This window comes from Scyliorhinus canicula, chromosome 7 (assembly GCF_902713615.1).
Source record: "Scyliorhinus canicula chromosome 7, sScyCan1.1, whole genome shotgun sequence".
Classification (NCBI taxonomy): Eukaryota; Metazoa; Chordata; class Chondrichthyes; order Carcharhiniformes; family Scyliorhinidae; genus Scyliorhinus; species Scyliorhinus canicula.
Genome location: NC_052152.1, coordinates 39,855,897 through 39,879,889, shown reverse-complemented (window position 1 = coordinate 39,879,889; position 23,993 = coordinate 39,855,897). Strand labels below are relative to the sequence as shown.

General features: G+C 44.0%; 1 protein-coding gene across 6 annotated transcripts in view; it reads right to left on the bottom strand.

Moving 5' to 3' along the window:
• LOC119968889 (E3 ubiquitin-protein ligase DZIP3-like) overlaps positions 1-23,993 on the bottom strand; it is a 202,033-nt gene that overhangs the window by 127,472 nt on the left and 50,568 nt on the right. For all 6 annotated transcript variants that reach the window (XR_005461261.1, XR_005461262.1, XM_038801830.1 and 3 more), the window contains one exon: positions 3,631-3,945. Coding sequence is in view for 4 of the 6 variants with exons in the window: in XM_038801830.1 (XP_038657758.1) it covers positions 3,631-3,945 (315 nt within the window). In the remaining 2 variants the exon portion in view is untranslated. The remainder of the gene's footprint in view (positions 1-3,630; positions 3,946-23,993) is intronic.

Genomic DNA, 23,993 nt, shown 5'->3' with positions numbered 1-23,993 from the left:
ATATGATCGACTGATTAAGGGACCGTGATCACTGATTCTCATAAATTATTTTATTGGGTGAACATAACCTAGTAATGTAGATATAAACAGGTTTCATATATTCCAACCTTTGCAACTGAAGCACTAAAGTATTTTGGGAAGAGAAGCAAATAATTTTAGGCAATGATTATGTTTCCCACTAAAGTGCACTAAAGTGTGAGCATCTTTAAGTTGGATAATCTTTCTTCCTCATATCTGCCATATGCCAAAAGAGCACACCAAAGAATTTGGAAAGGGCTCCCTTGTGCATATGTTGCCCCAGTTGCCAGGGTAGATCTTTCCAATAAATTATTTTAAGTGACAATCACATCTAAACATGAAGACTTTGCAAACTTGTATGGATTACGCCATTTTGTTGGTTTATAGAAAATTCCACCTGTGAGACATACATAAGCTTCGCGAATGGTTTCTAAAATCCTTGCATTTGTAACAACTTCCCCATTTTACTGTCAACTTCATAGAGAAAATCTCATGGAACGAGACACAGTGAAAGATACTGGGCATGGATTCTGTTGTGCAGCGAAGAGCCATTCTCAAGCACAGAAAATGCCATAAAATGGTAATGCTGCCTCCCTATTGGAAGAAGCATGACTTTTATTGAATCGGCCGAAGTGCAAATGGATTGGTTTAAGTCATTCTTCATTTTAATTTGCCAATTAAATCTGAAAATCCAAAACTACTTTCCACAAAGGTAGCTGTTTGCAATACTGAGTGCATTTCTCTGGTTTATATATTATTCAGAAGCAACCAAAGTCAATAGATCCTTAACAGAGACTGGTGCCAATATGTCCCTGGAGTGGATGAGCACTGGCATATCTCTTGAATCAAGTGCGAGTGCCAAGTCTGTGTCAATGCCCAATGTCAGAAACTTGCCAACACACTTAGTGTCAAAACTTCCTTGGCACCACTTTATGCCAGCATGATTTCACACCAACTTGGTGCATCCCTGGTGCTGGATGCTTGTAATGAGTGCTTGGCACAATTAAGTGCTGGGATTTCCACTCATACAGCTAAATGTCAATAAATGTTCAAGATTATTCAAGCAAAGTGGCTAGACAATGTATGATTGCTGACTGAAATTGGAACGCTGCCTTTTTTCAATTTTGCACTCAATACATTCTTTGTAAGTAGACTTAGAGAATCCAAATTTTCGACAAGCATTTAATGCATTAATCATGCATTTGTGAATAGGGTATTGAATTTTTCCCATTATTTAAACCTCTGCCATGGGTTGGTACTAACATACTGTCTCAACTAAGAATGCATTGTTTTATTTTTGTTTTCATGCAAGCGTTAGGCGACATTTGTCAGCAGTTTACAGATTAGCAACAGAACGGCAGGGTTACAATTATCTGATTGTAAATCCAAAATTTTTGTCTCAGGCCACTTTTTGGTTTGTTTTCTTTTGCCCATTTCTTTAATTTAATTTGAAAAAACTGCTTGTAACCATGTAATTCCTTGCTACTTGTTGCTTCGTGGTCTGAACTGAGTACTCCTGGTTGCCCAGCCTGTTCATATTTTGTCCTTATGCCATTCGTACGGATGGCATAATTGTTTTTTTTTACTACAATTGTCGCCTGATCCTGTGACATCTCATTCTTACAATTGTCAAAAAATACTGGAAGAACGATGGGCCAACTGGAGTTTTACAATCTAAACTACTTCTGAAGAGGTACCAGAGCTTTTCCTTCAATAAGTGGTATAACGTAAAGAATCTCTATGCACACGGTGCAAGGCTTTATATTCCTTGTTCTTCTTTATAAAAGTGCCGTAGGATATCTTCTGTCCATCCAAGCAGAGAATCTTAGTTTAATGCCTTGGTTGGCAATGCAGCACTTTCATTGAACAGCATGTGCCTACTTAGATTAAGTCAGCATGGAGCTTGAACCCATGTGTTTGTGCCAATCTGAGCCAAGCTGAAGAAGAGAACATCGAACATTACAGCGCAATACAGACCCTTCGGCCCTCGATGTTGCGCCGACCTGTGAAACCACTCTAAAGCCCATCTACACTATTCCCTTATCATCCATATGTAAAGAACATAGAACATTTTTTAAAAGGATAGCAGCTTATCATCCCACCCACTTTAATTCATTGATGTTTATCAATTTATTTCACATCTTTCCTGGCTGAGTTGAACCTGTTCAGTCTTTTGCACTACAATTCCTAGAAACCTTCAATCTGCCTCCATTGTGCACATTACTTTTTTAAAAAATAAATTTAGATTACTCAATTAATTTTTCCAACTAAGGGGAAATTTAGCGTGGCCAATCCACCTACTCTGCACATTTTTGGGTTGTGGGGACGAAACCCACGCAGACACAGGGAGAACATGCAAACTCCACACGGTCAGTGATCCAGAGCCGGGATCGAACCTGGGACCTCAGCGCCGTGAGGCAGCTGTGCTAACCACTAGGCCACTGTGCTGCCCTCTTATACATGTTAAGCTTTAAAGGATTACTCCTCAAAAGTTTGGATGATGCAAAAGAAAATGTTAATTATTATAAGAAGGAAGTATTCCAAACAAATTATTTTAAAATTTATTGGTAGAGGGAGGGGGTTGGGGAGGTAGTGGTGTATGCTGAGGAGGGGGGAATAAGAATGCTTACAATTGAAAATACTCATTCCTATCACTTTCACACTTTAATTTCCAGTGGTATCGCACACTTAAAAACCCTCAAGTATTCAGGATTTGTTTTACCTAATGATAAACCAGAAGGGATGTTAGACAGAAAGCTAAAATTTTAAAAAGTGGGCTAGCAAATAGAATAGTAGTCAAAGTGCCAGTTATGGGCCTAAAATGGGCACATGTACCGTGGCAATTAGACAATTGGATGGGAAGATGTAATTGAACAAATGATTGGCATGAGATATCCACCAACCTCTAAAAATAAAATATATAAACAGGTGGTCAAGAAAGAACAAACACAGATGAAGGGAGGAAAGCTGTTTGGGATTGCCAGCTTCAGTTTAACATCCTGATTAGCCAAAATGCAAGCAAGAGATTATTATGGCTGGAGGCAGAGACCAGATCATTCTGCTCTTTCGATCCAAGATTATGAATCCTTCTGACCTGTCATGGGTCATGTCTCCTATATCTATTCTGTTTATGTGTTGTCTTGCTTCCCAATGAAACACTTTCAACTTCAGCTTATGACTCCTCAACCCTTTTGAGTAATCTACTATTCCTGATCAAGTATTACAGGTCCTAACAGGTGAACTTTAATTGGCACAGGCAGCTTCCATGATTTATTCTGATGAGGCCTGAGGATCTGGTTTACTTCCTGGAGCTAACAAATTGAAAAACTGATTTTCTGACAAGATGGCAATGGACCACTTTGGTTGGTTCACCAATTAACTTCTGCTGAACCACCATGAAATGGGGCAACTGGAACAGTTCCTATCAATGGTGGAAAAAAATGAGCGATTCAGTTTTGCACAATGCTGAGGTGGTATGTTTAGTTTCATAAAGGTTAAAGGATCCTAATCATAACAAAGACAGTTAATATGGATAATAAAAATACCATTTGGTAAGCATAGGAAATATGACAAACGTCAAAGTAGAAACTAAACAAATAGAAGTATACTCACTGCATCCCTGCATATACTCAGCCCAGTTTAGTGCTTCTGCATTTAGTATCACCGGGTCCCGCATGTGAGAAACAAATTGCCTTAAAATGCCATTATTATTTATTTGTAAGAAGTGATCCAGGACAGCGCGAGTCCTGTCATTCCTAACAGGATATCTAGTAATATTATTCAAGGTGATGAAGTCCAAAGTGCCAGATGTTAAGAGTTTTAGAATGAGTCGATCAACATCCAACATTCCTTTCTCAATCGATGATCTTTCTGCAGAGAGTTCTCTCAATAAATAACACTTGCTGGGTTCTTCCACTGGCACAGCAGCTGGACAGAAACAAAAGTAAATAACAAATTAACAATGTAGCTTTTACTACTTAAGACAAATCAATGTTTGAAAAAAAAATGTTTGGAATGTTTGATGAGGTCTCAAACCTACTTATTTTTGCTTTTGCATCGACACCAAAACTGCAGTATAAAGTAGTCATTAGGATGAAGTTCTTTGTGGAAATGGGGAGGGTACAGGCCTAACATGTCCTCCCAAGCGTAATAGGAAGGAGTAACAATCCCAGAGAACCATGGTTGACCAGACATTCAGGATACAACTGTTCGCAGAAGAAACTGCTATATGTGTCAGGATTGATATAATAAAGATGTCTCAAAGTATTATAACAGCACAGGTCAAGGGCAAACCAGCAGGCAAGGGGTTAAACATATACCAAGGGAAAACCAGCAAGCAAGGGGTTAAAGTCACCCACATTGGAAATTATTTAATCATCTCACAGAGCATTTGAATATGAAAAGGGAAACACAGGTGGCCCCAGTAAGTCTAAGGGATCCATTGTCCTACACATTTGCACCACTTCTCGAAGTCAAATATGTTAAGCACAAACCCATGAGATTGTAAGGAAACATTGTATTCTTTAATCGTTTTCCCATTACGGGACCAGAAAGTATGCATGCTGATCACTTTGTATTGTTCTGAATGATTCAGTGACGTCAATACCTGCTTGTGACTCCGAAGAACTTTAAATATATATGCACGTAATTCTGCGGACAGGCAGAGCTGGCTTTTGCGATCTAAAGCTAGCAGCAGAACTTGCCTCTCCTGTGTGCAGACAGCAATTCCAAAATAAACACAACTTTTACAACTCCATGCAGTCAAGAACAGACTCTGAGCTTTACTTCCCTCCAAAAATGACGAAAAGGAAAAGAGAAACTTTTAGCAAGTACAAGGGGAGCAAATTAATGGAGACATTAATGGAGACAGAAAGTGCAGGATGGAGCTTCAGAAAGCAATTAGTAGAGCAAAGAGGAGATATGAGAAAGCTCTGGCTGGTAAAAGTAGGGAAAATCCCAATATATTCTATAAGTATATCAATGGGAAGAGGATAACCAAGGAAAGAGTAGTTCATTTGGGACCAAGGGGGAAATCTGTGGGTGGAGTCAGAGTACATTGGGAGGGTGTTAAACAAATTCTTCATATCTGTCATCACCCAAGAGAATAGGGAGGTAGAAACAAGAGAGAAAATGCTTGAAAATCTCAGCAGGTCAGGCAGCATCTGTGGGGGGAGAAAAGAGCTAACGTTTCGAGTCCAGATAACCCTTTGTCAAAGCTCAAATGGGGAGGTAGATATGGAACTCGGGGAGAGAGAGACTGTGAGGTTCTTGAGCAAATTGTCATATGGAGCGACAAGATATTGGAGGTGTTGGCAGGCTTAAAAGTGAACAAACCTCTGGATGAATTGTGTCCCAGAATGCTGTGGGAAGCAACGGAGAAGATTGCAGGAGCTCAGATCCAAAATTTTCATTATTTTCTGGCCACGTGAGAGGTGCCAGAGGACTGGAGAACAGCTAATGTCATTCCACTATTTAAGAAAGGTTGTAAAGATAAGCCAAGGAACTACAGATCAGTGAGTCTCACGTCAGTGAGAGGGAAACTATTGGAGAAAGTTCTGAAGGAGAGAATCTATCTCCAATTGGAGAGGCACCGATATAGCAGGGATAATCAGCATGGCTTTGTCAGAGGGAAGTTGTGCCGAACAAATTTGATTGAATTTTTAAGGCATGTGACCAGGTGTGTAGATGAGGGTAGTGCAGTTGATGTAGCTTACATCGATTTCTGCAAAGCCTGTGACAAGGTCCCATATGGGAAACTTATAAAGAAGGCAAATGCACATCGGATTCAGGGTAATTTGATAAGCTGGATTCAGAATTGACTTAGCTGCAGGAGACAGAGGGTGATGACAGGCGGCTGCTTTAGTGACTGGAAGCCAGTGTAAATTGGCATGCACAGGGATCTGTGTTGGATCCCCTATTGTTGGTCATTTATATAAACAACATAGATGACTAGGGGGTAGGATCAGTAAGTTTGCGGATGACACAAAGATTGACCAGGTAGTTAACAGTGAGGTCGAGTGTCTTTGGTTAAAGGCAATATAGACGGGATGGTCAAATGGGCAGATGGAATTTAACCCTGAAAAGTGTGAGCTGATATACTTTGGAAGGAGTAACTTGACAAGCAAGGATTCAATGATTGGCCTGTCACTGGGAAGTTCCGGGAACTTGGCGTACTTCTCCATAGAATTCTGAAGGCAGGTTAATAAGATGGTGAAAAAGGCATATCACTGAATTTACAGTGCAGGAGGCCATTCGGCCTATCGAGTCTGCACCAGCCCTTGGAAAGAGCATCCTAGCATCCGACTCAAGCCCACACCTCCACCCTATTCCCGTAATCCACTAACCCCACCTAATCTTTTGGCCACTAAGAGGTAATTTAGCATGGTCAATCCATCTAACCTGCACATTTTTGGACTGTGGGAGGAAAATGGAGCACCCGGTGGAAACCCATGCAGGCATGGAGAGAATGTGCAAACTTCACACAGTCACCCAAGGCTGGAATTGAACCCGGGTCCCTGGAGCTGTGAGGCAGCAGTGCTAACCACTGTGCCGGATATGGGACACTTGTCTTTATCAATCGCAGCATAGATCACAAAAGCAGGGAGGTCATATTAGAGTTGTATAGAACTTTGGTGAGGCCGTAGCCGGAATACTGTGTGCAATTCTGGTAGCCACATTTTAGGAAGGATGTGAGTGCACTGGAGCGGGTACAGAGTAGATTCACCAGGGTGTTGCCTGTGATGGAATATTTAAGTTATTTAGAGAGATTATATAGGCATGGGTTGTTTTTGCTGGAGCAGAAAAGACTGAGGAGCGACCTGACGAGATGCACAAGATTATGAGGGGCATGGACACAGTGGATAGGAAACTACCGTTCCCCTTAGTTGAAAGGTCAGTTACGAGGGGGGACACGTTCAATGTGAGGGCAGGAGGTTCAGAGGGATTTGAGGAAAAATCTTTTTTCCCCAGAGGGTGGCGGCAATCTGGAATGCACTGCGTGGGAGGGAGGTAGGGGCAGGTTGCCTCACATCCTTCAAAAAGTACCTGCATGTGCACTTGGCACGTCATAACATTCAAGGCCATGGGCCAAAAACTGGAAAATGGGATCAGGTAGGTAGGTCAGGTATCTTTCATGCGTGGGTGCAGACTCCATGGGCTCGGAGGGCCTCTTCTGCTCTGTATTTTTCTGTGATTCTGTGTACATTCTTGGGAGAAGCTGTTAGCTCTCTACTATCTAAAACCAGGCAATGGGATTTGTGCTCCAACAATGAATCAGCAACATGAAATTCCTGGCTTTGTTGCACAGTACAAAACATCCATTAATTCACAAAAATACAAGCATGAATTAAATATGAATGTTTTTCTTCTGAAAAAGTATTCCCATTACATAGGTCTAACAGAGGAATTTTCTAAGGACACTTGGCCCTCTCCTAAATGTTTTTTTAAAAAGTTCTTTATATTAATTCTTCAACGTGCCATGAGTATCACTGGCAAGGCTGGCATTTATTGTCCATCTCTAATTTCCTTTGAGATGGTGATGGTGAGCCACCCCCTCCTTCCCTGAAAAGAATGAACAAACTCCTAATTTTACCTCCAAAAAGCCTTTTTTCATGTCTGGGCCGATACAAATGCTAAAATATTTTAAAATAAAATGTAGCTGAGTGAAGAACTTAAGGCCATTGAGTGCTGCAAAAAAGCTACTGTAGATTGTGGCTGACAATTTGACCCGGCATTCAAGACAAACCTTTTTCTTTTGGCCTCAAAAATCATCATCTTGCATTTACTCAGGTGTATAAGTCGACCTCCCCTTTCAGTTCCGGCATGTTGTACTTGCATTAGTAGTCAGCCTTAATTTTTCACCCCACAAATGGATGTTTTACTTATCAGTACCTTATAAGTGAGCACAAGGGATCAAACAGGCAATACAGGTAGCGTGGTGAAGATGTGCTGGAGTTTAAGACTCAGAGCAGATGCTGGGGGATGAATGACAAAAATGGCGCCTACCCACACCCATGCAGGCTGCTCACTTTTATCCTTGGCATACAAGTCAATCCCCATTTTTGGAGGGATTATCAAAGGTTGAATTAAATGCCAACATCTACAGCATTTGACCATTCTACAATCTTTCCCCTTGCGTGAAATAAAGGCGCGTTTTAAACAACCTCATTGTTTTCGTTCTATTGTCCTTATTGACAATATATTCCAAAGATTTATCACTGCTTCAGTTTTATCCAATGTATTCAATAGCTTGAAATTATATTACCTATAAGTACAGGTTCCAAACATAGCTAAGGAACACATTGAAATAGGATGGCCAAAAAACTTAACCTCCAGTATTTGTCTGAGAAATAAGCCTCATGTGGAAATGTAACCTTGCTAATCCTGTGTGCTGAAAAATGCCCAATTCGAAGCATTCCTGTTAATTCACAGACAGTGACGAATACCTAATACCAGGAACTGAGACAGTTTTACATCAACAACGCAGTGAATTTCTTTAATTATTTGCCCATGCATCATCAGTTACAAGGACCATTCAATTTACCAGTCCTGGATAGCTTTTAACCCTGGTTGATGAAATGAAAAGAAATTGCAACTACATGCGTTACCGAGCCATAAATAAATTCTATTTTCTAATTATTGTCAGTGAAAATAAGGAAATAGTGAACATAGAAACATAGAAAATAGGAGGCCATTCAACCTTTTGAGCATGCTCCGCCATTCATTATGATCATGTATTGGGGCAGCACGGTAGCACAAGTGAGCACTGTGGCTTCACAGCTCCAGGGTCCCAGGTTCGATTCCCCGCTGGGTCACTATCTGTGCAGAGTCTGCACATTCTCCCCGTGTCTGGGTGAGGTTCCTCCAGGTGCTCCAGTTTCCTCCCATAGTCCAAAAATGTGCAGGTTAGGTGGATTGGCCATGATAAATTTCCCTTAGTGACCAGAAAGGTTAGGAGGGGTTATTAGGTTACGGGGATAGGGTGGAAGTGAGGTCTTAAGTAGGTCGGTGCAGATTCGATGGGCCGAATGGCCTCCTTCTGCACTGTATGTTCTATGTTCTACGTCTAATCATTCAACTCAATAGCCAAAACCCACTTTACCCCCATATCTTTTGATCCCCTTTGCCCTAAGTGCTATATCTAACTGCTTCTTGAAAACTACAATACTTTCTCCTCAACTATTTAGTGTGGTAACGAACTCCACAGGCCGACCACTCTCTGGGTGAAGAAATTTCTCCTCATCACTGTCCAAAATGGTCTACCCCGTATCCTCAGACTTTGACTTCTGATTCTGTGCACACCCACCATCGGGAATATCCTTCCCAGTTTAGTATTGTTAGAATCCGGTCTAGTCTTGTTAGAATTTTATAGGTTTCTACGAGATCCCCCTCATTCTTCTGAATTCCAGTAAATACAATCATAACCGATTCAATCTCTCCTCGTACCTCAGTCCCATATACCCAGGAATCAGTTTGGTAAACCGTCGCTGCACTCTCCCCCAGAGCAAGAACAAGAGCAGAGCAAGAAGTGACAGGATATATAGGATAAATACATGCCTGAAGAGATGGTGTCGGGGGAGGGTTTCAGATTCTTGGGGTATTGGTACCGGTTCTGGGGGAGGCAGGACCTGTACAAACTGGATGAGTCTCGCCTGGGCAGGATCGGAACTGATGTGTCCTGGGGGGGGGGGGGTGCTATTTTGCGAGAGTGGTTGGGGAGGGTTTAAACTAAAATGTCATGGGGATGGGAACCTACGCAAGGAGTCAGAGAAAGAGGAAGCAAGGACAAAAGCAAAAGGTAGAAAAGTGAATAAGAAAAGTGATAGGTGGAGAAACCAAGGACAAAATTCAAACAGTGCAGTAGAGAAAAATATTGGGAGCAAGACCAGCATTGTGAAAAAGGTAAACGTAAAGGTTCTGTGCCTTAATGCATGGAGCATTTGCAATAAAGTGGATGAACTAATCACGCAGATAGATATAAATGGGTATGACATAACTGGGATTACGGAGACATGGCTGCAGGGTGAACAGGGATGGGAACTGAATGTCCCAGGGTTCTCTGTATTTAGGAAGGACAGGCATAAAAGAAAAGGTGGTGGCGTGGCACTGCTGGTTAAAGAGGAAATTAACACAATAAAGTGAGAAAGGATATTAGCTATGACAATGTGGAATCTGTATGCGTAGAGATGAGAAATACCAAGGGACAAAAAACATTAGTGGGTGTCATATATAGACCCCCAAACTGCACTGGTGAGGTTGGGAACGGTATTAAACAAGAAATTAGTGATGCACGTAATAAGGGAATATCGGTGATTATGGGTGATTTTAATCTTCACATAGATTAGGCAAATCAAATTAGCCACAATGCTGTAGAGGAGGAATTCCTGGAGTGTATACGGGATGGTTTTCTTGACCAATATGTGGAGAAACCAACTAGAAAGCAGGCCATCTTAGACTGGGCACTGTGTAATGAGAGGGGAATTATTGCCAATCTGGCTGTACGAGACCCCTTGGGGATGAGTGATAACACGATAGAATTTTTTTATCATGATGGAGAGTGAAGTAGTTGATTTGGAGACTGGGGTGCTGAATCTTAATAAAGGGAACTATGAGGTTATGAGGTGTGAGTTGGCCTTGATAGATTGGGGAGAGTTACTTAGATTACAGTGGATAGACAATGGCAAACATTCAAGGAACGCATGGAGGAACTACAGCAACTGTTCATTCCTGTCTGGCACAGAAGCAAAGTGGGTAAGAGAGCCAATCCATGGCTTACAAAGGAAATTAGAAATAGTATCTGATCCAAGAAAGAAACATACAGATTGGCCAAGAAAAATAATATGTCTGAGGATTGGGAGCAGTTTAGAATTCAGCAAAGAAGGACAAAGGGATTGATGAAGAAGGGGAAAGTGTAGTACTTTCAGGGAACTTGCAGCGAACATAAAGACTGACACCAAGAGTTTCTACAGATATGTGAAGAGAAAGAGATTGGTAAAGAGAAATGTAGGCCCATTGCAGACAGAAACAGGGGAATGCAGAATAAGGGACAAAGAAATGGCTGAGCAATTAAATAAATATTTTGGTTCGGTCTTCACAAATGAGGACACAGATCAGATCCCAGAAATGTTGGAGAATGAAAGGTTTAGTGAGAGGGAAGAACTGAGGGAGATCAACATTAGTAGAGAAACAGGGCCCGAGAATCTGCATCCCAGAGTGCTTAAGGAGGTGGCTCTGGAAATAGAGGATGCATTGGTGGTCATCTTCTGGGATTCTATAGACTTTGGAACTGTCCCTGCAGATTGGACGGTAGCTCACGTCACTCCGATATTCAAAAAGGGAGGTAGAGAGAAAGCAGGGAATTATAGACCAGTAAGCCTAACATCGGTAGTGGGGAAAATGCTTGAATCTATTATCAAGGACTTTATAGCAGAACATTTAGAAAGCAGTGGCAGGATCAGTCAGAGTCAGCATGGGAAGGGAAAATCATGCTTGACAAATCTGTGTGAATTCTTTTAGGTGGCAACCAGTACAGTCGACAAGGGGGAGCCAGTCGATGTGGTATGTTTGGACTTTCAGAAGGCGTTTGACAAAGTCCCACATAAGAGATTATTGTGCAAAATTAAAGCGCATGGGATTGGGGGAAATGTATTGAGACGGATAGAAAACTGGTTGGCAGAGAGGAAACAAAGAGTGGGAATTAATGGGTCCTTTTCAAATTGGCAGGCAGTAACCAGTGGGGTACCACAGGGTTCGGTGCTGGGACTCTAGCTATTCACAATATATATTAATGATTTTGATGAGGGAACAAAATGTAACATCTTAAAGTTTGCAGATGATGCCAAATTAGGTGGGAGGGTGAATTTTGACGAGCATGCAGGGATCCTACAGCAAGATCTGGACAGGTTGGGCGAGTGGGCAAACCAACGGCAGATGCAGTATAATTTGGATAAGTGTGAGGTTATTCATTTTGGAAGCAAAAACAGGAAGGCAGATTACTACCTGAATAGTTGTAAATTGGGAGAGGGGAATGTGCAGCAGGACTGGGTGTCCTTGCGCACCATTCGCTGAAGGTAAGCATGCGGGTGCAGCAGGCTGTAAAGAAGGCTAATGGTATGTTCGCCTTCATTGCAAGAGGTTTCGAGTATAGAAGCAGGGATGTGTTGCTGCAATTGTACAGTGCCTTGATGAGGCCACACTTGGGAGTATTGTGTGCAGTTTTGGTCTTCTCTGAGGAAGGATGTTCTTGCTCTCGAGGGAGTGCAGCGAAGATTTACCAGACTGATTCCAGGGATGGCGGGACTGTCATATGAGGAGAGATTGATTAGGTTGGGATTGTTCTCGCTGGAGTTCAGAAGAATGAGGGGGGAATCTCAGAGACTTATAACATTCTAACAGGACTAGACAGGGTAGATGCAGGGAAGATGTTACCAATGATAGGTGTGTCCAGAACCAGGGGTCACAGTCTGAGGATTCAGGGTGAACCATTTCGGACAGAGATAAGGACACACTTCTTCACACAAAGTGTGGTGAGCCTGTGGAATTAATTACCACAGGAAGTAGTTGATGCTAAAACTTTGAATATATCCAAGAGGCGGCTGGATACACCACTTGGGGAGAATGGGATCAAAGGCTATGGGGAGAAAGCAGGATTAGGCAGTTGAGTTGTTTGATCAGCCATGATCGTGATGAATAGCGGAGCAGTCTCGAAGGGCCAAAAGGCCTCCTCCTGCTCTTATCTTCTATGTATCTATATATGTATCCTTCCTCAGATAAGTAGACCAAAACTGCCCACAATATTCCAGGTAGGGCATACCAAGGCCCTATATAATTGTAGAAAGACATCCCTGCTCATGTACTCAAATCCTCTCGCTATGAAGGCCAATATACCATTTGCCTTCTTTACTGCCTGCTGTACCTGCATGCTTAACTTCAGTGACTGGTGTATGAGGACACCCAGGTCTTGTTGCACATTCCCCTCTACTAATTCATGTCCATTCCGAACATTTTGAATAATTTGCTCAGTATCTAAGGTTGAGGTAGAGGTCAGCATGCTGAGAACTCCGAGGACACTAATAAAAACTATGGTAAAACAACAGTAATGAAGAAAATAATGGTGAGAGTGACAAATAACCTGAACCAGATGGTTTTCACCTCAGGATTAAAGAAGGTGGGCAAGAACATTGCAGATGTCCTGATGAGAATCTTATCACGATTTGGAAAATTCACGTTACTGCACTGTTTAAGAAACGTACAAGCGGGAAACCAGGGAATTGTAGACAGGTGAGCTTAACATACATTGTCAGTAAATTACTAGGAGCTACATTTAAGGATAGTATTTGAGCACCTTTAACGTTTTCAGCTGGTCAGAGAACGGCATCATAGATGTGGAAAGGGTAGGTCATGTCTGGCTAGTGTGATTATATTTTTTGAAAGGGTGACGAAAGCAAAGAGGGGGATATTTATAAATGTTATTTATATGGATTTGCAAACAGTATTTGATGAAGTCCCTCATAATAGACTTCTAGCTCACATCATCATTAACATCAAGCCAGGTGACCAACTTTGGTTTCACGAAGACTGTAGGAGAGTATGTCAGGAGCAGCAGCAGGCGTACCTCATAATAATGAAATGGTAACCTGGTGAAGTCCAACACAGGACTACATGCATGCTAAAAGGTGGAAGCAGCAGGTTGAAGGCAGAGGTAAGCAACTACACAACTGCCAAATCCAGATCAAAGCTCTGCTATCTCCAGTTGTAAATTGTGGGGCAAGCAGAGGTGGCATACATAGAACATTAGAGCGCAGTACGGGCCCTTCGGCCCTTGATGTTGCGCCGACCTGTGAAACCATCTGAAGCCTATCTGACCTACACTATTCCATTTTCATCCATATGTCTATCCAGTGACCACTTAAATGCCCTTAAAGTTGGCGAGTCTACTACTGTTGCAGGCAGGGTGTTCCACACCCCTACTACTCTCTGAGTAAAGAAACTGCCTCTGACATCTGTCCTATATCTACTACCCCTCAATTTAAAGCTATGTCCCCTCGTGTTGGTCATCACCCTCCGAGGAAAGAGACTCTCACTGTCCACCCTATCTAACCCTCTGACTATCTTATATGTCTCTATTAAGTCACCTCTCAGCCTTCTCCTCTCTAACGAAAACAACCTCAAGTCCCTGAGCCTTTCCTCGTAAGACCTTCCCTCCATACCAGGCAACATCCTACTAAATCTCCTCTGAACCCTTCAGTCCTGAAAGCTTCCACATCCTTCCTATAATGTGGTGACCAGAACTGCACGCAGTACTCCAGGAGCGGCCGCACCAGAGTTATGTACAGCTGCAGCATGACCTTGTGGCTCCGAAACTCAATCCCCCTGCTGATAAAGGCTAGCACACCATATGCCTTCTTAACAGCCCTATTAACCTGGGTGGCAACTTTCAGATATTTATGTACCTGGATGCCGAGATCTCTCTGTTCATCTATACTACCAAGAATCTTGCCATTAGCTCAGTACTCTGCATTCCTGTTACTCCTTCCAAAGTGAACCACCTCACACTTTTCCGCATTAAACTCCATCTGCCACCTCTCAGCCCAGCTCTGCAGCGTATCTATGTTCCTCTGTATCCTATAACATCCTTCAGCACTATCCACAACTCCACCAACCTTCGTGTCATCTGCAAATTTACTAACCCATCCTTTTCCACCCTCTTCCAGGTCATTTATAAAAATGACAAACAGCAGTGGCCCCAACAGATCCTTGCGGTACACCACTAGTAACTGAATTCCAGGATGAACATTTGCCATCAACCACCACCCTCTGTCTTCTTTCAGCTAGCCAATTACTGAACCAAACCACTAAATCACCTTCAATCCCATACTTCCTTATTTTCTGCAATAGCCTACCGTGTGGAACCTTATCAAACGCCTTACTGAAATCCATATACACCACATCAACCGCTTTACCCTCATCCACCTGTTTGGTCACCTTCTCAAAAAACTCAATAAGGTTTGTGAGGCATGACCTACCCTTCACAAAACCGTGTTGTCTATCGCTAATCAACTTGTTCTTTTCAAGATGATTATAAACCCTATCTCTTATAACCTTTTCCAACATTTTACCCACAACCGAAGTAAGGCTCACAGGTCTATAATTACCAGGGTTGTCTCTACTCCCCTTCTTGAACAAGGGGACAACATTTGCTATCCTCCAGTCTTCCGGCATTATTCCTGTCGACAAAGACGACATAAAGATCAAGGACAAAGGCTCTGCAATCTCCTCCCTGGCTTCCCAGAGAATCCTAGGATAAATCCCATCTGGCCCAGGGGACTTATCTATTTTTACACTTTCCAAAATTGCTAACACCTCCTCCTTGTGAACCTCAATTCCATCTAGCCTGGTCGACTGAAGATCCCCATTCTCAATGATGGCAGAGCCCAGCATGTCAGAAGAGACAAGGCTGAAACATTTGCAACCATATTCAGCCAGAAGTGCCAGTTGAACGCATTGGATAAAGCAAAAGCCATGTACCAGTCCTGACAACATACCATCTGTAATACTGAAGACGTGTTTTTAAAAAATCATTCATGGGATGTGGGCATCGCTGGTTCGGCCGCCATTTATTGTCCACCCATAAATGCCCTTGAGAAGGTGGTGGAGAGCTGCTTTCTTGAATTTCTGTGGTGTAGGTACACCCACAGTTCTGTTAGGGAGGGAGTTGCAGGATTTTGTCGCAGCAACAGTGAAGGAATGGTAATATATGTCCAAGTCAGGATGGCGAATGGCTTGGAGCGGAACTTTCAGATGATGGTGCTAGCCAGGCCCCTAGCAAAGCTGTTCAGCACAGTTAAAGTACTGACATCTACTGAACAATGTGGAAAATTGCTCAGCTAATTCTGGTCCACAAAAAGTGGGATGAGTCCAATCTTGCCATTTACTGCCCCTTCAGTCTATTCTGAATCATTGTCAAGGTAATGGCGGTATTGTCAACAGTGCTATTAAGCAGCACTTACTCAGTTATAACCTGCTCACAGATGCTCAACTTGGGTTCTGCTGGGGGTACTTGGTTCCAAATCTCCATTATAACCTTGGTCCAAGCGTAGTCAAAAGAACTTAATTCCAGAGATGAAGTGAGGTAACTGCCCTGGGCGTCAAAGTATCATTCGATCAAGTGCGGCATCCAGGATTCCTAGTAAAATTCAAGTCTGGGAATCAGGGGAAAAACGCTGCACCTGTTGAAATTAGGTGGAAATGAACCTAGCAAAAAGATAGATGGTTGTGTTTGTTGGAGGCCAACCTCCTCACCCCAGAACCTCACTCCCAGTGTTTAGGACAGTGCCCTGGGCCCAACCATCTTCAGCTACTTCAACAATGACATTCCCTCCATTATAAGGTTAGAAATAGACACATTTGTTGATGATTGCAGCATTACATACCATTTGCAACCCTGCTTAGATACTGAAGTAGTTCATGCTTCCATGCAGCACGACCTGAACAAGGTTCAGACTTAGGCTGATATCAGGCAAACATTAAAAAAAATTCTTTCATGGGATGCGGGTGTCACTGGATCGGCCAGCGTTTTTATTGCTCATTCTTAATTGCCCTCAAGAAGATGGTGGTAAGGCGGCTTTTTGAAGCGCTGCAGCCCACATGGTGTAGGTACAGCCATTTTGCTGCTTTGTTGGGACCTCTAGGACTTTGACCCAGCACTGGGAAAGGAACAGCAATGTAGTTCCAAGTCAGGATGGTGTGTGGCTAGAAGTGAAAGCCGCAGGTGGTGGTGTTCCTATGCAGCTGCTACTCGTCCTTCTAGAATCTAGATGGTAAAGATTGCGGTTTGGAAGATGCTGTTAAAGGAGCCATGGCGAGTTGCTGAAATGCATCTTATAGCTGGCACATACTGCTGCTGTGTGAATGAACTTTTATAGAATCCCTACAGTGCAGGAGGCCATTCAGCCTATCAAGCTTGCACCAAACCTCCAAAAGAGGGGTCCACTCCCCTGCCCAATCTGCATAACCTAACATACACATCCCTGGACACTAAGGGACAATTTAGCATGGTCAACCCACCTAACCTGCACACCTTTTCACTGTGGGAGGAAACCCGAGCACCTGGAGAAAACCCATGCAGATACAGGAAAAATGTGCAAACTCCACACAGACAAGGCAGGAATCTAACCCGGGTCCTTGTCGCTGTGAAGCGGCAGTGCTAGCCTCTATGCCGCCCATGGTGGCAGTGGAAGTAGTGGCTGCTGGAAGCGGTGGGTGGGGTGCCAATCAAGCTTCTTAAACCACAAGTGCCAGGAAATGACAACCGCCAAGAAGAGAGCTTCTAAATCATTTCCCAATCAATCCCCCCACAATGCCCTTCAATATCAATATTGTAAGGGTTACGACTGGACTGGTCACATAAATACTGTGCCTACAAAAGCAGAAGCTTCAGTTTTGTAGATAGATTGTAGAGGTTGGGGCTGTTTTCTTTGGAGAATAGAAGATTAAGATGATTTGATAGAGGTGTGCAAAACTATGAGAGGTCTGGGCATAGTGGATAGGGAGAAACTGCTCCCAATGGTGGAAGGATTGCAATCAAGAGGAATGCTCTTTCACAAAAGACAATTGATGTCAGATTAATTATTGATTGATTGTTTGATAGTTATTGTCACATGTACCAAAGTACAGTGAAAAGTATTTTTGTGTGGCCAAGGGAACGTACACAGTACGTACATAGTAGACAAAAGAATAATCGACAAGAGTACATTGACAGTGGTACATCAACAAATAACAAATAGTGATTGGTTACAGTGCGGAACAAGGCCAAGCAGCATAGGGCGTCGTGAATAGGGTTCTTACAGGGAACAGATCAGTCCAAGGGAGAGTCGTTGAGGGGTCTAGTAGCTTTGGGGAAGAAACTGTTCCCACGTCTGGATGTGCAGGTCTTCAGACTTCTGTATCTTCTGCCTGATGGAAGGGCCTGGAAGAGGGCAAAGCCTGGGTGCGAGGGGTCTCTGACAATGCTGTCTGCCTTTCTGAGGCAGCGGAGGTGCAGACAGAATCAATGGGAAGGTAGCAAGCTTGTGTGATGCATTGGGCTGAGTTCACAACACTCTGCGGTTTCTTGCGCCAAACTGTTGCCATACCAACCTGTAATGCAGCCGGATAGGATGCTCTCTAAGGCACATCTGTAGATGTTTGTGAGAGTCGATGCAAACATGCCAAATTTCTTTAGCGTCCGTAGGAAGTAGAGACATTGTTGGGCTTTCTTGACTGTTGCGTCAACATGAGTAGACCAGGACAGACTGTTGATGACTGTTCCCCCAGGAACTTTAAGCTATCGACCAACTCTATTTCGGAGCCATTGATGTTGACGGGGGTGTGTGTCATGCTACGCTTCCTGAAGTTGATGATCAGTTCTTTGATCTTTCCAACATTTAGAGGGAGGTTGTTTTCGGTAGACCATGCAACCAAGTGATCTATCTCCCTTCTGTAGTCTGATTCGTCTTTGAGATACGAACCACCTCAGTCCTATCATTTGCAAACTTATAGATTGAATTGGAGTCGTATTTCGCCACATAGTCATGTGTGTATAGGGAGTACAGTAGAGGACTGAGCTCACATCCTTGTGGGGCCCTGGTGTTGAGGACTATTGTGGAGGAGGTGCTGTTACCGATCCTGACAGATTGCGGTCTGTTGGTGAGGAAGTCAAGGATCCAGCTGCACAGGGATGGGTCAAGTCCAAGGTTGTAGAGTTTGGTTATTAGTCTTGTTGGGATAATGGTGTTAAAGGCGGAGCTGTAGTCTGTGAACAGCAGTCTGACATAGGTGTCCTTGTTGTCGAGATGTTCAAGAGTTGATTCCGGGCAGCACGGTAGCATTGTGGATAGCACAATCGCTTCACAGCTCCAGGGTCCCAGGTTCGATTCCGGCTTGGGTCACTGTCTGTGCGGAGTCTGCACATCCTCCCCGTGTGTGCGTGGGTTTCCTCCGGGTGCTCCGGTTTCCTCCCACAGTCCAAAGATGTGCAGGTTAGGTGGATGAGTCCAAAATTGCCCTTAGTGTTGGGTGGGGTTACTGGGTTATGGGGTTATGGGGATAGGGTGGAGTTGTTGACCTTGGGTAGGGTGCTCTTTCCAAGAGCCGGTGCAGACTCGATGGGCTAAATGGCCTCCTTCTGCACTGTAAATTCTATGATTTTATGATTCGGTTGCCGGGGTAGGCGAACTCCAATTGATCGAGACCATCTGGGAGGCTGGCGTTGATCCGTCTCATGACTAGCCTCTCGAAGCATTTCATGAGAACAGATGTCAGGGCCACAGGTTTTCTAGTCGTTGAAGCACGCTACCTTGTTCTTCTTTGGTTCTGGTGTTATGGTGGTCTTCTTGAAGCAGGTAGGGACCTCAGAGCGGAGAAGTGAGGTGTTGAAGATATCTGTGAATACACTCGCCAGCTGGTCAGCGCAGGCTCTGAGTGCTCGCCAGTGACTCCGTCGGGGCCCGTCGCTTTTCGCGGGATTACTTTCAAGAAGGCAGCTCTTACCTCCGAGACTGTAATAGTGGGTATGGGTGTATCCAAGGCTGTTGGGGCAGGTTATAGAATCATAGAAGCATGTGATGTGGACATGCCGGCGTTGGACTGGGGTGAGCACAGTAAGAAGTCTTACAACACCAGGTTAAAGTCCAACATGTTTGTTTCAAACACTAGCTTTCGGAGCACTGCTCCTTCCTCAGGTGAGGAAGGAGCAGTGCTCCAAAAGCTAGTGTTTGAAACAAACATGTTGGACTTTAACCTGGTGTTGTAAGGCTTCTTACTATAGAAACATGCGGCACTGATGTATTGGCTGACTATTCAAAGCGGGCATAGAACTTGTTCAGCTCATCGGGGAGGAATGCTCCAGCCCCAGGAATTCTGCCTGGCCTTGCTTTGTAGCCTGAGATCACATGTAAGCCCTGCCATAGACATCTTGGGTTTGTGTCGTTGGCCTGGGACTCTAGTTTGATCCGATATTGTCTTTTGGTGTTCTTGATTTTTATTAATTTCAAATGTGGCACTGATAGATTTTTGTAAACCTAAGTTTCTAAGGGATATGGGGCACAGATGGGTATATGGAGTTCTCTATACATATGCGCACAAAACAAAATATATCCGGAATTAGGTTGTAAATCAGTCATGATCTCACTAAATGGCAGGGTACAGACTCGAGGGGTTCTGTTCCTTTGTTGCAATATCAGAACAATTTTGTTCCCTAATTGCAGTGGCATAAAAAATTTAGTTTTGCTGAATAATCTGACAAATGTTACAAAAAACTGACACTCAGTACTTTTCTTTGAGTTTTAAAAGAGAAACGTGTTCATAATACCATACATTTTTCCATTAAGCTATATCCGGGAACTTAAATAGGGTCATAATGGCACAGGAGGCAATTAGGCCCAACAAGTCCATGTCAGTTTTCTGTGGAGAAATCTCATCAGTCCCAATCTCCCACTTCATCGCAATAGCCCTGCAAGTTTATTTCCCTCAAGTGTCCATTCAATTACCTTTTGAAATCATTTATAATTTCCATTTCTATCAACTTCATAGGCAGCAAGTTCCAGGTCATCAACATTTTCTGTATGAACAAGTCCTTTCTCAAACATTCCCTGCATCCCTCTTCCAAAACCTTAAATCTGTATTCCCTTGTATAATCAATTAACAGGAATAACTATTCTCTATCTATCTTATCAAACTTGTATCAAATCTCTCCTCAATCTTATGTACTCCAACGTGAACAATGCCAGCTTCTCCAACCAAACTCCGCCCCCCCACCCCCCAAAATAATTCTCATCCCTGGAAGCATTGTGGTAAATCTCTTATGCATCCTCTCAAGAATGGTGAGCAGAACTGGACACAACACTAAAGTTGTGCCTAATGAGAGCTTCATAAAGATTCAGCATAACTTCCCTGTTTTTGTACTCAATTATCTCTATTAATACAGCCCAATATCCCATATGCTCTGTTCACTCGTCTCTCACTATATCATGCTAGGTTCAAAGATCTATGCACATGAATCTCCAGGTTGGTCTGTCCTGTAGACTATTTAAAACTGTATAATTTAGTCTATGTTGCCTCTCCCCACCCCTTTTGTCAAAATGTACCACGTCACACTTTTCTGTATTAAGTTCAATATACCACTTGCCTGTCCATTCTGTTGTGCATCTCCAACCTGGTGGAGTGGTGTAACGACAACAATCTCTCCCTCAATGCCAGCAAAACTAAATAGCTGGTTATTGACTTCAGGAAGCAAAGTACTGTACACACCCATGTTAGCATCAACGGGGCCGAGGTAGAGAGGGTCAGCAGTTTCAAATTCCTAAGGGTACACATCACCAAAAATCTGTCCTGGTCCACTCACGTCGACGCTATCACCAAGAAAGCAGAATAGCGCCTATACTTCCTCAGGAAACTAAGGAAATTCGGCATGTCCACATTAACCCTTACCAACTTTTACAGATGCACCATAGAAAGCATCCTATCGGGCTGCATCACAGCCTGGTATGGCAACTGCTCAGCCCAGGACCGCAAGGAACTTCAGAGAGTCGTGAATACCGCCCAGTCCATCACCCAGCCCATCCATGGACTCCATCTACACCTCCCGCTGCCTGGGGAAAGCGGGCAGCATAATGAAGGACCCCTCCCACCCGGCTTACTCACTTTTCCAACTTCTTCCATCGGGCAGGAGATACAGAAGTCTGAGAACACGCATGAACCGACTCAAAAACATCTTCTTCCCCACTGTCATCAGACTCCTAAATGACCCTCTTATTGACTGACCTCATTAACACTACACCCTGTATGCTTCATCCGATGCCAATGCTTATGTAGTTACATTGTATATCTTGTGTTGCCCCATTATGTATTTTCTTGTATTTTGTTTAATTCCCTTTTCTTCCCATGTACTAAATGATCTGTTGAGCTGCTTGCAGAAAAATACTTTTCAATGTACCTCGGTACACGTGACAATAAACAAATCCAATCCAAGTTCGGCATCATAGAACCCTACAGTGCAAAATGAGGCCATTCAGCCTATCGAATCTGCAACAAACCTTGGAAAGAGCACTCCACCCAAGCCCATTACCCCACCTGACCCCAAAAGGCCCTTAATCGACACATCTTGGCAATTTAGCATGGCCAATCCACCTAACCTGTACATCTTTGCATTGTGGGAGAAAACCACAGCACACAGAGGAAACCCACACAGACACGGGACGAATGTGCTAACTCCACACAGTCACCCAATGCCAGAACTGAACCCAGATCCTTGGCACTGTGAGACAGCAATGCAAACCACTGTGCCGCATCATTGGCATATGCTACAGGAGCAATTCATTATTTTAGAACTGCTTAAATGTATAATCAGTCACACTGAGGGAAATTGCGCTGTGAAATTTTCTCCATTTAGACTTCACATCACCGGTGCTACTGACAAGCAAACGCGCATATAGTTCCTTTGACAGTGCTTTTTCTCAACTTTAGTATTTGGCTGCAATGCTATGCTGAACCCCAGGAAAGGGTTTGCATGAGAGATTCAGTTAGCAATTCTCCAGCCTCTTGACGCTCTCACTCGAGCAAAACGAGGCTAGTGAATAGTGGGATAGGCCGAAAATGAGAACCATGCCAGGTGCCAAACAGTTTGCAACGCCACTGACCTGTTCCGGTAGTCAAAATCGGGATCTCGCTGTAGCGTGGCGAGAAACCAATTATCATCACTTCAGCCTTATTTTCATACAATTACCGGAAGCAATCCATATCCAACGGTCTCCCATGATTCATCGGCCTCTCCAGCAAGTGGTCACGCTGGTGCCGATTAGTACTCCTTTTGAAAAACGTGAACCTGGCAGAAGGGCTTCTGTGAGGAGCCGAGGGGGTGAGTAGCCATCTTTGCTCACGGACAAAATGGTTAAGTGAGTACTACACACAAGCCAAACGTATTCCCATGGGTGGGCGGGCCATGTAGCATATGGGAGTCATTGCCTAGCATCCCAATCACACCATGATGCCTGATCACAGTGCTTGAACACTGCGGGAGGCAACACCACACATAAAGCAGCCAATATTCGAACATCCAGGGGATGGGACACAGCTCTGGGGACATGTCCAGGGCCGGATGGTGGGTTAGTGCTACGGGGAGATGCCTGGTGAGATGGGCCATTGGTTCGGAGGTCAGGCCTCATTGGAAGAAAGTGAAAGAGGCATCATACTGCTTCTGCTCAAGGCTGTTTATTGTGTTTTGACAATTCCCCACTCGATGGTGGTGCCGTCGGCCCCCGCCTTTTTCCGGGTGCTGACAGTAAAATGCAGCCACGTCAGAGGGGTGGAACTCGGGGAACACAGTCGCCACTCCATGGGACGGGTCAGAGTAGCCACCCAGCGGCCACTCCTCCTGGTCGGTGCCCATACGGCCCTGTGGTTTACCTTGGGACGAAGGGGCAGCTGGTTTGAGCCCCTGCATCATCTGGCTCTGCCAGTCCTGGTGGCTACCCGATGCCTGCACCATCATGTCGATACCCTTGGTGATGCTCCTCAGCGACTGGGCTATATGCTCTACAGCGCCAGGGCAATGCCCACCTGTGACTGGGACAAGCTCTACAGCGCCTCAGCCATTCTCACTTGAGAGCAGGACATGTCCCACTGCACCTCATCAAGGTCAGCCTGGTAGTGGGTAACATTCTCCAGCGAGCCATTCTTCGGAGACCCTCAGCCATGTCTGTCACCGACTGCGTGACGCCTTGGACTAGTGGTGTCGACGTCGTGCACCAGGCTCTCCACTGAGGTTGCTCACCCTAGCAGTGTTGGCCTCAGTACCACGCATTGAATCCTCCAATCAGCTATGGACTTGCTGGAGTGTCGCTAACATCTCCCTCTGAATGTCCTGACTGCTCCCTAATGTCTCCATCAGCTCCGGGTAACCCTGTACCAGAGGCTCAGCATCAGACTGGGACTCAGCAGAC